The 14,504-nt window shown below is 41.1% G+C and overlaps 1 protein-coding gene across 2 annotated transcripts in view; it reads left to right on the top strand.

Moving 5' to 3' along the window:
* Ube2h (ubiquitin conjugating enzyme E2 H) overlaps nt 1-14,504 on the top strand; it is a 91,367-nt gene that overhangs the window by 59,799 nt on the left and 17,064 nt on the right. The window contains exons 4-5 of one of the 2 annotated variants that reach the window (XM_021190671.2): nt 3,590-3,629; nt 4,752-4,804. The exons of the other annotated variant lie outside the window; for it this stretch is intronic. Coding sequence (XP_021046330.1) covers nt 3,590-3,629; nt 4,752-4,804 — 93 coding nt within the window. The remainder of the gene's footprint in view (nt 1-3,589; nt 3,630-4,751; nt 4,805-14,504) is intronic. 2 annotated transcript variants of the gene reach the window in all.

Here is a 14,504-nt window from a genome sequence, read left to right as displayed (position 1 = left end):
GGAAGAGTAGTCGGGTGCTCTTGCCCACTGAGCCATCTCACCAGCCCCTGTCTCTCCTTTTTAAAAATAATTTATTTTTATTTTGTATATAGGAATATTACCTATATGAAAATATGTACATTGTGTGTATGCATACACTGCCAGAGGAGGGTACCAAATTCCCTAGAACTGGAGTTACCAAATATTTGTTGCTCTTATAGAGGTGTTAAGAATTGAAACCAGGTCCTCTAAACCCAGGCTGGAAGAGCAACCAATATTCTTAACCACTGAGCCATCTCTCCAGCCCTGCCTTTGGCTGTCTGTCTGTCTATTATGATTTCTTTATTTGATGTGTATGTATCTATGTGAGTGTGTGCCATGAAGCCAGAAGAGGATGTTGTGTCTCCTGGAGATGGAGTTACAGTTGATTGTGAGCCGCCACATGGATGCTGAGAATAGTAGCTCAGCAGTAGTAGCGTAGCATCTGCTCTTAACTGCTGAGCTATCTCTCCAGCCATCTTTGTTCTCTTTTAAAGGGAATATTAGGGTTGCATAAAATCTCTGGTTTTGGAGATAGGCTATGTCTGTATCATCAAGGCTGGTCTCAGGCTTGACACCCTACATGTGCCTCCTAGTTACAGGCATGTAGCACTATCCCTAGCAGATGAAACCATCATGAACTATCTTGTCCACATTGTATTTCATGTCCACTGTGTTCATGGCTCTGTAGCCTAGTAAATTACCTTTGCAACTTTGATATATGTGGTTCACTACAAGTGTACCATAAAATCCAGGGGATAAAAGTATTATTACTTTGTTATTTAAATACTGTGTTATTAATACATCAGTCTGTTATATTGTTTTTGCCTTTTTTAAATAGTATTTTTAGTTTACTTTTGGGCAAATTTATACATGTATACATTGATCATAGCTACCCCACAGACCTTCCTCCCTCTTCCCACTTTCCCCAGAAATTTCCAATATGGCCCCTTACTTTTATGGTTGAGTTCCATATCCTGGAGACAGTACAGCACAGTACTCCTTCCCATCCTCTGCCTCTTACCACTGGTTCTGCCTCCTCTTCCTCCATGTTTCTGAACCTTGGGGCGGGGCCTTGGGGTTCCTGTGATGTCCCATTAGGGCTAAGTGTCCCAGCAGTACTCCTGTGAGAGCATCAGCGACCTGTGGGTATGGGCAGATACTTAGGAAGCAGCTGGCAGCACCTCTGTATGGGAAGACAGTGCTAAGCCCTCCGTTAAGACTTGCCACCTCCTCAGCTGAGGGCCTTCGACCAGGTTTATAGTATCATGCTTTGTCTCTCCGTTTCAATTTAACTTTAAATCTATCCAAACTGACATGTTGATCTAGTTCATTGTGCCTGGCTGTGTGGGATTCCTAGTCCATGGCTGCTTTAGTCATTGAATTGGGGGGGCGGGGCTGGGAGTTGCCTCACTTTTTAGTGCTAGCTGGCCTGGAACCTCATTATGTAGACCAGACTGGTCCCAAACTATCATAGAGTTCATTCTGCCTCTACCTCCTTAATGCTGGAATTAATGATGTGCTCCAGCCATGCTAGCTGTTCAAATCTTCCAGTATTCTCATAGCTTATCCAGGCCATGCATGTTGGTAGCATTTTCCTAGGGTTACAGGAGATTTTTCTCCTTTTTTTTTTTTTTTTTCGGTTTTTTCGAGACAGGGTTTCTCTGTATAACCCTGGCTGTCCTGGAACTCACTCTGTAGATCAGGCTGGCCTCGAACTCAGAAATCCGCCTGCCTCAGCCTCCCAAGTGCTGAGATTAAAGGTGCACGCCACCACGCCTGGCTCGATTTTTCTCCTTTTAAGACATGAACTTGTACTGGAGAGAATGGCTCAGAGGTTAAGAGCACTGTCTGCAATTCCAGAGGTCCTGAGTTCAACTCCCAGCAACCACATGGTGACTCATAACCATCTATAGAGTGATCTAATGCCATCTTCCGGCATGCAAATTAGAGCACTCTTATCCATAAAATAAGTACATACATCTTTTTTAAAAAAAAAAAAAAGACATGAGCACTTTTATTAGCTTTTATTAATCTCAAGCGTCTTAATGAAAAATTATTATTGATGCAGTCATTTGCATCACTGTGATTTATTTATACATTATAGGACTTTTGCTGTAGTAATAGATAAAGCCGTAAACATAAAGTTGTAAAGACAGAATGAAAGAGTGGAACTGTTTGGGATGGCTAGGTTAAAGTCTGAAAGTGCCTGTGTGTTTGTGTTCTTGTCCTGTTACCTAACAGAGAGAAGTTTGTAAGGTTTTTAGAAGTCACTTGAGGCTGTCCTTTGAGTTGCCACATCTGTGTTTCCATACCCTCTCCCTCTTCCCGCATGTACTCCCTGTGTCCATACTTAGAACACACAGCAGTTCCTTCCTCCTGTCTCTTGGCCTGAGCTACAGTGACCACTGGGAGGATGGCGCTGTCATTCCTGTGCCCTGACGACATGACTGCCAAGTGGGTGCTGACAGGCGTATTTGGAAGGACAGGCAGACCCTGTGGGAAAGGGATGAGAGGGTGGAGTGGGGTCAGTGGTGGTAAGAATCCTTCAGAGAACATGTCCACGGTATGTAACGTAGTAGGGCTACAACATAGTAGGGCTGCACAGTCCTCCTCAGGGAGCATCGTAGGAAAAGGGTACAGTGAGGAGCTCTGAGTGTTATTTCGTTTATGTACTGATGAAGTCACTAACGTTAAGTTTAAATGGAAACATTTCTTACTGGGATTTAAGCAGCAAAATTTTTAAGTTTATACTCTCCTAGGAATGTATTTTAAAAGTTAAACCTGACAGGTTGAACTATCTTAGATAATGTATTTTAATTCCCTTTCCTTATTTCTTGGTTGCCTCAATTTTTAATTAGAATTGACTTCCTTTGAGTGGGTAGATTCAAAGGAACAGCTTTGGTCACTGTTCTTGTGAAGTTTTGTGATTTGGAGGCAGTGTTCTAACTTCAGTAGCTCTGGTTCATGTTGTACTGTGTGATCAAACAATACCCATAACTACACTGAGAACTTTTAAGTTAAGCACAGCTGTTGGAGTGCTGTTTTCTTAGCTTTCATCATGACACTAGTTATAAATCACTGTTAAATATTCTCTTGGCAAACTCCTGCATAATTCAGAAGATAGTTGCTTATGAGATGATCTGGCCCTGGCAATGGTGTCGCACATCTTTATTCCCAGCACTCAGGATGCTGAGGCAGTCGAATCTCTTGAATTCAAAGTTAGCCTGATCTACCCAGTGAGTTCCAAGGCAACCAGGGCTACATAGAGAAAACCCTGTCACAAAAAAGCAGAAAAGAAAAAAGATTATCTGATACAAACAGCTGCATGATCCCAAAGCTTCCTTGGTTGTTATTATAGGGCTCTGTATTTTAGTTAGTTGGAGTGAATACATATATTCTATAGGTATAAAATCTCATATATTCTATAGGTAGCCAAAGATCTAGGTTTGAAAGTAACAATTTGAGGATCACTGCCTTTGCCAGTCCTACAATGGTATCCAGTACTGACAAGTTAAGACTCACTGTTCTCTGCATACTTTGTGCTGCTAATTAACATCTCTTTTTGCAGGATTCATGAATAAAATTTTCCATCCCAACATTGATGAAGCGTAAGTAACTATTTAAAAATGTTTGAATTTTAGCAGCAGCTGTTCTTGATTAGAGGTCATCTCTTTCACAAATATAAAAACTCTTATCTTTTGGGTTTTATGGGAGGCAAGACTATATGAATGGTCACTTAAACTGTAGAGTCCTAGGGCCGTGATCATCTGAGCCATTGAGGGTCCAGTGCAGTTACTGATTGTGCTGCTCACGTATTTCCATTTCCATGATTGGGCCTTTCATTTCCTTTGGTATCCAGCTGAAATGTTCCACATCTCGATTCTTACTATATAGACCCCAAAGACCTCTTTGTCAGCATGTGGGTTTAGTGTTTTCAGCTCTGAATGTATTTCTTAGTTCTTGAGGGACAAATATGAATGACAATTTCATTTTAGCTAATGAATCTTAATTACCCATTTCTTAATGATTGTTTATAAGTAATGTCATCGCAGCCGGTCTTGCCCATCCTGTGCTGGTTATCTGGGCTGGACTTTTCTCTTCGTCCAGCTTTAGTTTGGCTGTCTCAAAACAACATAGGAAAGTTTTGTGAACTTTGCATGAGTAGGTTACATGTCTATATTGTGTTCCTTAATCTTTAATACCTCAGTGTATCCATCCTGATGACAAATAATGTTCTCTTAAGTAACCACAGTAAAGTAGATTCAGGAATTTAGTATGATGCAATACTTTTTACCTAATCTGTAGAGCGGCAGTGTAAGGTTCATATACTACCTTTAGTTGTCAAGTTTCCTTAAGTAACTTTAATCTTTGACATCTATAATATTTTTAAAAATATAGAATAGTTATTTTTCAAATTATTCTTTAAGTTTGTTTTCTTAGGAGACATGCATACACTTGACTAGTGAAATTCTGTGCTGGGGAATCACAAGGTCTACCTATTGTTCATCGCCTGCGTCAGGTGTTTTCTTCTTGGAACGCTCGCTCTTGTTCCTTGTTGGTTGTAAAGGAAACACAACAGAGCCTGCCAATCCCTGGGCTTCTCCTCCAGTTTACTCCCAGCCCATCTTAAAGGATCTGTTACAAAGTAGTTCTGATAAAATTGGCTGCCAGAAACATGCAACTAGATTTCTAATTTTTAAAAAGTGCCATTTTTTTTTCATCTGTTTCAGGTCAGGAACTGTGTGTCTAGATGTAATTAATCAAACTTGGACAGCTCTCTATGGTGAGTTTGGCCATGGAATGTTATTTGGAGATTCTGAGACGACATTGCCTCAGAAGAGTGTTGCTTGGCGTTTCTTCAGTTGTGTTGGGAATGGGAAAGAATTTTGAGGGGCTGAGTGGGAAGGTTTGGGAAGAAAACAGGGTGGGCAGTGGGGCTAGGGACGTTGCTCGTGGTTAAATGCACTTTCTACACAAGAATGAGGACTAGGGTCTGGATCCCAGAACTTGTGAAAGTCCAGGTGAGCATGGGGCCTCTAAGGCAGATCCCAGGAGTTTCCCCTGTGCATGCTGACTAGGGAGACCAGCCATATCAGGGCCTCTGGTTTAATTGAGAGACCCTGCCTCAGTGAATAAAGTAGAAGGGACACATATGCACATTGTATAGACAACCGTAAAAATGGATAAAGAAACAAACTTCCTTTCACTCTGAGGTACAAGCTTCAGTTTAGTAATGCAAATTGAAAACAGTGTAATGAAGAGCTGAAGAGATGGTTAATTTATATATATGCACACACAAATGTTGGTGTTTTTTTTCTTTAATTAGTGTATTCTGAAACTTGTATCTTGTAGTTTGAGACAATCTTAGCAAGGTGCCTCTGAGATGAGGTGAGTATGGAAGGAAGCAGGTGTTCCACGGATCACTTAGCCATCCTTCAGTTCCAAAAGTGTGACTCATCCATTGTAACAGACTTAGTTCTTCAGAGTACTGTAGTGAATGTCACCTGCTAGGGGAATTGAAAATAATTAAAAGTCTATTGAACCAGTAATACTAAACAGAGTAAATGTTTTTACTTTTAGCCACAAATCCGGATCCACAGTCTCAGTAGACATTCCCTCTCTGATGCTCTCACCCTATGAGCTTCTCCTGCACTGTGTCTGCTGTTAGTAACCTCTGAGTATGTCTTAGAGTTCTCTCATACATCCACTTTGACTTGGTATTGCCTATTAATTTTTTGTTCTGCTAGATTGTTATCTATTGTAAGAACTGTTAAGTGTGTCCAATTTGTCTCTAGGTGGCACTTTTAGCACAGTGCCTCTTGCAAAAAGGAATTGCAAGAATGACTAAATAGATCATAGTTGCTGAAGGCACAAGGAAAGGAGGGAAAGATCACTTAAAGCTGGATTGTTCAGAAATGAGAAGAATCAGGCAGATGCAGAATGAACTCTGAAGTTTGAGGCCAGCCTGGTCAGAGAGACACTGTCTCAAAAAATATTAAAGACTTGGAGGAGACCAGGAAGGGAGGAGTTGGAGAGAGGAATAGGAAAGGAGAAATGATGTAATTATAATCTCAAAATACAAGTTTAAAAGAAAAAAAAGCTCATGAGAGAGAGCGTAATACTCTTGGTCCACCCAGAGCCTGAGCCACCTTTTGCAGACATCCCTGTTCTAGGTTTGCAGGTAGCTCACAGGATGGCTGCTCACCAGCAGTGCGCAGTTCATCCCTTGTGCTCCTCACTGAACAGACCCTTCAGGAAGGAGTTCCTGAGTAGAATTCCATCTCTTGATCTTTTCGTGACTGGTTCCTTTTTTCCCGTTTCCTCAACACAAGCATTACTTTCTCAGATGCCAATCACAGCCAACTGGTCATAGAACATCTTGTTTGCATTTTTTTTTTTTTTTTTTTTTTTTGGTTTTTCGAGACAGGGTTGTTTGCATGTGTTTTAAACCTTTTTTCTTGATCTGCTGGATTGTAAGCCCCAGTTGAGTAGGACTTCCTGAATTTTCTCCATCTGCAACCCCCCTTTAGCTCCATAGCAACTTCAAGTTTTTGGGTGTTGTTTTTTGTTTTGTTTTTAATCTTTAGATCGTATTTATTTATTTGTTTTTGAGGTAGGGTCTCTCTGTGTCGCCCTGGCTGTCCTGGAACTCTCCATGTAGACCAGGCAGGCCTGAAGCCCACAAGATCCGGCTGCCTCTGCCTCCCAAGTGCTGGAATGAAAGGCGTGTGCCACCATATGTAGCCAAGAAGAAAGAAAAACTTTTTAAAAGATTTCTTTGAGTGTTCTGTTTGCATATGAATAGCTATCTCATGCATTCTTAGAACCTATGGAGGCCTGAAGAGGGAGTCAGATCAGCCATGTATATGCTAAACTAAACCCGGATCTTCTGCAAGAGCAGCCACTGCTCTTTTTTTTTTTTTTTTTTTTTTTTTTTTAAAGATTTATTTATTTATTATATGTAAGTACACTGTAATTGTCTTCAGACACACCAGAAGAGGGCGTCAGATCTCATCACGGATGGTTGTGAGCCACCATGTGGTTGCTGGGATTTGAACTCAGGACCTTTGGAAGAGCAGTCAGTGCGCAGCCACTCCTCTTAACCACTATCTATCTCTCTAGCCCGTAGATGAAGAAAATTTTTGTGACCCTGGATATATGAGCACATACAACAAATACACAAGTTAAACATTTACTGGTAACAACCACAAATAAATTTATCTTAAGCCGGGCATGGTGGCGCACGCCTTTAATCCCAGCACTCGGGAGGCAGAGGCAGGAGGATTTCTGAGTTCGAGGCCAGCCTGCTCTACAAAGTGAGTTCCAGGACAGCCAGGGCTATACAGAGAAACCCTGTCTCAAAAAAAACAAAACAAAAAAAAACGAAAAACAAAAAAAAATAAATTTATCTTAAAACAATTCTTTGTCATGCATATAATTTTTCCATTTATTAAAAATGAAAGCAAACTTTCAGACTGATAAGGTTAATGAATTTGTATTTTTAAGGAATTAAATATTAACTGAATTTTTTTTTTTTTTCGAGACAGGGTTTCTCTGTATAGCCCTGTAATACAGGAAAGTACTGCTATAATCTTTGGTTTCATTGTATATGTTGGATTTTGAATTAATTTTGGTTGTTGCATTTGACAAGATGCTTTTTTTTTCAAAATATTTCCATTTTTCATTCCCTCCGTCCATATGCCATCACTGTCCACAGTTGTGAGAAGCTAAATAATAGAGGAAGGACTTGGTCATTTCTAAAACACACACACTGCTAGAATAGTGCCTACTTTACATTACAGTTCGTTGAACTAATTCAATGTATTGATCATGTCCAGTACTGCTTACCATAAGCTTTGGGGACCAGTGGCTTACTTAATACAATGTGACCAGAGCACACACACTCCAAACCTAATTGGGTGGATTTAAAAGAACAAAAACAAAAAAATTTCTGGCAAGCTACCTGAATTATTTGGTGTAATGATGTATTTCCTTAAACTGTATTCACATTTTAGAAATGTACATAACAAAATATCCCAGTCTGGTCCCAGTCACATACAAGTAAGTTAGATTCAGTCTCACGGACTTCTGTACAACTGACCAGAAAATCTTTCTACTGATTCTCAAAGTTAACAACAGATTTATTAATTGTAATTCATATGACTCAGACAAAATGATGGTTTTTGTCTGTCAGTGGTGTGCAAGCTATCACCGCCACCCCCATCCCAAAGAGATGCACCACATATACACACCACCAGCCAGCCCACTTCTTATGTGTATAGAGCCATCTGCTCTGAACTGTGTGCCTGTTGTTGTGACTGGCTCTTTTCAGCTTGCATAGCCTTGGAAGGCTCATCCTTGTAGTCTGTATCAGATTCTTTTCCTGACTGAGTAGTCTTAGCACATTTTATTGATGTGTTTGTCAGATGGTGGTCATTTGAGTAGCGCTTAGGTAACTGTGTACAAATTAAACTTTTTTAAAAAACTTATTTGTTTTATGTGTATGGGTGTTTGGCCTATATGTATGTCTCTGCACTGAGTGTGCAGTACCTGCAGAGTTCAGTCTCCTGGAATTGGAGTTAACAGACAGTTGTGAGCCACCCTGTGGGTGCTGGAAACAGAACCTGGGTCCTCAGGAAGAGCAGTCAGTGCTCAGAACCGCTAAGCTATCTCTCCAGCCCTGTGCACAGATTGCCTTGTGATCATATCCGTTCATTTCTCTTTAGTGTTGAGGAGTTAACAAACTTATTTGCAGAATCACCGACCATTTTTTTAATTTTTGTCAGAAGGTCTGAGATGGTCAGAAAAGGCTTAAGAGTAGAAGCCAGTTTCATCACACTTAGGAAATGATGTGTGCATTCTTGTATTCTCTGCTAAGGCATTTAATATGAAGTGAGTGGTAAGCCACTTTGGTCATAGAGAGAGAATTAAAAGCACACTTCCACAGTACACTTTGAGTTTTTCTATGTGATCCATGAATGTGGCCATTCTAGCATTACAGGAAGTACAGGAAAACAAATACTTTGAATATAGTCAGAGGTAAAATGAGCATAAGGAAATTGTTTGACACTTTGCTTCTAAACAACAAGCAATTTCTCTAGATTTTTCAACATATACCAGGTACTGGTAGAGTTAGTTCAAATGTCTGTGAAGGTTTTGTGGGAGTTAAGATTTAACTGATCTTGAGAACTGAACTGTTATTGGAGACTGCTGAAGCCTCAGTATTGAAGAGTTAGAACACAGTTGGTAGCTGGGCGTGGTGGCGCACACCTTTAATCCCAGCACTCGGGAGGTGGAGGCAGAGGCAGGCGGATTTCTGAGTTCAAGGCCAGCCTGGTCTACAAAGTGAGTTCCAGGACAGCCAGGGCTACACAGAGAAACCCTGTCTCGAAAAACCAAAAAAATTAAATAAATAATTAAAAAAAAATTAAAAAAAAAAAAAAGAACACAGTTGGTGAGCTCTGAAGAGTCACCTCATTCCCTACCGTTGTTTGTAAGAGTCTTTGTGGGGTTTGATCAGGCATGATAGCACATGTCTTTAATCAAGCACTTGTGAGGCAGGGGCAGAGGAATCTCTGAGTTTGAGGCTTGCTGGTCTATAAACTTGAGTTCCAGGACAGCAAAAGCTGTTACACAGAGAAACCTTGTATCAGAGGCAGACAGGCAGGCAGGCAGGCAGATTTGACAAGCTCCAGAAAAAAAAAATTTTTTTTTAAAGATTTTATTTATTTAATGTATGTAAGTGCATAGTAGCTGTCTTCAGATGCACCAGATCTCATTACAGATGGTTGTGAGCCACCATGTGGGTGCTGGGACTTGAACTCAGAACCTCTGGAAGAGCAGTCAGTGCTCTTAACTGCTGAGCCATCTCTCCAGCCCTTTTTTTTTTTTTTTAAGATTTATTTATTATATATAAGTAAGTACACTGTAGCTGTCTTCAGACACTCCAGAAGAGGGCACCGGATCTATTTACAGATGGTTGTGAGCCACCATGTGGTTGCTGGGAATTGAACTCAGGACCTTCGGAAGAGCAGTCAGTGCTCTTAACCGCTGAGCCATCTCTCCAGCCCCCAGAAAAAATTTCTAATATAAGACTAAATAACTGGAGCTAGAGGGATGGCTATTCTTCCAGAGTTTCTGAGTTCAATTCTCAGGACCCACATGGCATGCACAGCTGTTTGTAACTCCAGAGGATCTGGTACCCTAGCATAATCATGCAGGAGCAAATACATACAAAAAGTAAATTTAAAAAAATAAAAAAAGACTAAATCAGAGAAAGTTAGCTTAACATAAGTATCCAACTAAAAGCATAAGGCTTAGCTTGGCACCCAAAACTTGTTGCAACACCTACTTCTGATTTCCATGGAGAAGGACAGGGCGGGAACTGTCTGTAAGGGTTTCTTCTGTTCACTGTGCCATGGGTATGTGCTGTTCCGTGGACACAAGTGTGTATAGAATAGTAATTCCAGCTGAAGTCCCAGGTTTGTGCTTATCATAGCATGTTCATGTTTTACCATAGCGTTGTTCATTCTAGCAGCAAATTTAGTCCACGTGACTGGCACACCACCTCGGTTCTCATCTATTGTCTCTTGCCAAGTACACCTGAAGCTTGTTCGTTCACAAGTTCTAAATTGGTATGATCATAATTTAATCACCAAGTAATTTTATTACTTCATTTCTAGATTTTTTTTTTTTTTTTTTTGGAGACAGGGTTTTTCTGTGTATCCCTGGATGTCCTGGAACTCACTTTGTAGACCAGGCTGGCCTTGAACTCAAAAATCTGCCTACCTCTGCCATCTAGAGAATTAATTATAGTGGGTAATACAATTACTTTTGTAAAGATGATGTCCTCAGTGTGAAGTTCTCTATCTGAAATTTATTTGGTAGCTAACTGTGGTAGTCTTACAACATTGAGAGAAAATAGTGGGTGATAAAATTGATCCACTCTGACTTGTAGCATGACAGTCTTTTCTTCATCCATCCCTTCCTGCTCTGGCAGACAACAGTGATGAAAGCACTGGGAACTGGGTCTGGAGTTCAGTGTCAAGGAAAAATGTGATTTAAGAATTGGCAGAGGGCTGAAGGGAGATGGGGCTCACCAGTCAAGTGTGCTTGGTGCCCAGTATCCACAGCAGGAGGCTCACAACCACCAGTGAGCCCAGCTCCAAGCCTGAGCTGGGTTTTGTTTACTTGTTTGTTTTGAGAGGGGAGCAACTTGAACAACCCAGCGTCACCTGAGAACCTTAAGAAAATGTTCCATGAGATTGGCCTATAGGTGTTTTGTTGTTGATTTGGCTTGGCTTTTCAAGACAGGTTTCTCTTTGAAGCTCTGACTGTCCAGGTACTTGCTCTGTACCTCAAACTCAGAGATCTGGCTGTGTCTGCCTCCTGAGGGCTGAAATTAAAGGTGTACACCACCTCCTAGCAGGAATGATGATTAATAGTGCTTAATTCCAGCAAAGACAGATGGATCCAATGCTTTCTTGAGGCCTGTAGCTGAGTGGTACAGCACTCCTAGATTTGACACCTTGCATTGAAAAAGACAAAACCAGGAAAGCCCTTTCCTGAGCTGTGCGGATGGACAGAACTTGTAATCCTAATGGTTGGACAGCCAGGGCAGAGAGAGCGAATGTTCCAGATGAGTCTAAAGTCTGCTTTTTAAAAAGATGCAGCTCTGGAGAGATGGCTCAGCAGCTAAGAGCACTGACTGCCCTTTCTGAGGACTCGGGTTCAATTCCCAGCACCCACATGGCAGCTCCCAACTGTCTGTAACTCTAAGATCTTATACCCTCACATAGATGTACATGCAGGCAAAACACCAATGAACATAAAGATGAGGAGGAAGAAGAAGAGCAGGAGGAGGAGGAAAAGGAGGCAGAATGATGGTTTGTCACTCCAGTGTGTGCTGTTCTAAGACTCTGTTTTTGGTTTTGGTGGATTTTAGACAGGGCTTTGCTATTGAACCCAGGCTGGCTTCTTGATAAAACAATCTTCCTGCCTCCCAGGCGCTGGGTGCTGTGTGTCACCATGCCCAACAGTTTGTAGAAGATGAGTGTAGTAAATATACATGAGAGGTTTGTGTGCGCATCTTTATGACTGGTTGGGCAACAACTATTTGAACAGGCACAAAGGCTCAGTGTTGCATCTGTGTATGTGTAGACTCATAACTTCATACCTGGTATCATTCTGAGTCTTGTAGATAGAGGCTAAGTAGAACAGGCTCTTCTCAGCATGAGAGGAATGGCGCCTGTTACACAGTAGAAGAAATACGCTTAGTTTCAGGCTTGCTGGCTTTGGCAGGACTTAGCTAGCTCTATGACCAGCCTCTTTATGGACTTGTAACTCTTCAGAAAACAACTTGGCTCAGAAAGTAACTATTTCAGGAAAGTGGAAAAGTTGTTCTTCAGTAGAAGAGTTTAGTGGATTGGCTATGTCACTTTCACTGGTCAGCATTAGACCATGTAGTAACCCAGGCTTTGTGGATTCTGCATCCCAATCTAGCCAGCATAGGACCCACGAAGATGACCTGCTTTACTAGGGCCATAGATAGCTTTAGTTCTTTTTTTTTTTTTTTTTTTTTTTTTTTGGTTTTTCAAGACAGGGTTTCTCTGTATAGCCCTGGCTATCCTGGAACTCACTTTGTAGACCAGGCTGGCCTGGAACTCAGAAATCCGCCTGCCTCTGCCTCCACCTCCCGAGTGCTGGGATTAAAGGCGTGCGCCACCACGCCCGGCTTCGCTTTAGTTCTTAAATAAGAAGACAAGGAGCCCTGATTTGTTTTTTATGATAATAGGCAAAATTTATCTTATAGATGGGTTTCTTTTTTGTGTGTGTTTGTCAAAACAGGGTTTCTCTGTGTAACATTAGCTGTCCTGGAACTCAGCCTGTCGACCAGGCTTGAATTCATAGTGCTAGGATTAAAGGTATGCACCATCACAACCTGTGGATTCTTAGCTTATAATTGAATGAAGTTATCTTTTTTGGAAGGTGGGGAGGTTGTGGTGGATTAAAGACAGGATTTCTCTGTATAGCCATGACTGTCCTGGAACTCACCTTGTAGAACAGACTGGCCTTGAACTCAGAGATCTACCTGCCTTTGCCACCCCCACCCCAGTACTGGGAATAAAGATAACTGGCTCTTTTTTCCTTACATTAACACCAACTATTATTGCCTGGTAATTCAAAAAATTCTATTAAAAGTTTTAGTGTAACTATATGTATACCCCCACTGACTGGCTGATTAAAGATTAACTGCCTTCATTTCAGGAAGGTTGGTAACAAATCCTAGCATAAGATAAGCAAGGTTGTGTCAGGTTTGAACTACAGTGACCTCTAAAAACTACCCAGTAAGGTGAGAAGTGTTCTGAGGTGATGAGCCGTGTCTTTGAGAGCTGCTCATCTGAGATATACAGGAGTATGCACTGTTTCAGGTCATTTTCAGGTTAAATACATTGGCAAGGGACTACAACTAAGCAGTTAATGGGGAAATTTTTTCCCCTTTTTTAAAAGATTTATTTGTTTGTTTTATGAGTGCACTGTCACTATCTTTAGACACACCAGAAGAGGGCATCGGGACCTGTTACAGATGGTTGTAAGCCACCATGTTGTATCTGGGAATTGAACTCGAACCTCTGTAAGAGCAGTTAGTGCTTTTACCCACAGAGTCATCTCTCCAGCCCAGGAAAATAATTTTATATGTAGGCTTAGATGACTATTTGTTTTATATGGATGAATGTTTTGCCTACACGTATGTCTTTGCATCCTCAGAGGGCAGGAGAAAGCATCATATCCTTGGGGAACTAGAGTTACAGACAGTTGTGAGTCACCATGTGAGTGTTGGGAATTGAACCCAGTTCTTCGAGTGCTCTTAGTCATTGAGCCATCCCTCTAGCCCCTATTTTATCTTGAGACACAGGCTTACTGTGTAGCCTTGGCTGGCCTAGAGTTCACTTCATAGACCAGATTGGACTTAAACTCAAAGACATCCACCTGCCTCTGCCTTCCAAGTACTAAAACTAAAGGCATATACTACAATTCCCACCTAAAATGCTTTTAAAATAGCCCATGTACTGGAGATGTTTCTCAGTGGTAAAGTGTTTAACCTATCATATCTAAAAGCCCTGGGTTCACGCTCCAATATCACAATAAATATGTAAGTGCATAACCTGCACACGCCCATACAATGGTTCTTAGGTCAGATTGGGGACCTGGCACTTAGCAGGACTTTTAGTGTTCCTCAGGTTTTAGGATGCTACATCTTTACTGTTGTCTTTCCCCACAAAGAACAAAATTACTTATTTTAACTTAAAATACTGAAAAGCACAAGTACTATCAATAAGTGGAGTTCAAGGTCGGCAGTGACTGATCCATTGAGTTCAAGGTCGGCGGTGACTGATCCATTAATCTCCTGAATGTGCATGTGGGGTCTTTCTTGATCCAACAGCATTTATTTTAGAGGAAGTTACTTTTTTTTTTTTTTTTTT

The sequence above is a fragment of the Mus pahari genome, chromosome 2 (genome assembly GCF_900095145.1).
Source record: "Mus pahari chromosome 2, PAHARI_EIJ_v1.1, whole genome shotgun sequence".
In the NCBI taxonomy this organism is placed as follows: domain Eukaryota; kingdom Metazoa; phylum Chordata; class Mammalia; order Rodentia; family Muridae; genus Mus; species Mus pahari.
Note: the sequence above shows the minus strand (reverse complement) of the source record. Positions and strands in the feature narration are given on the sequence as shown.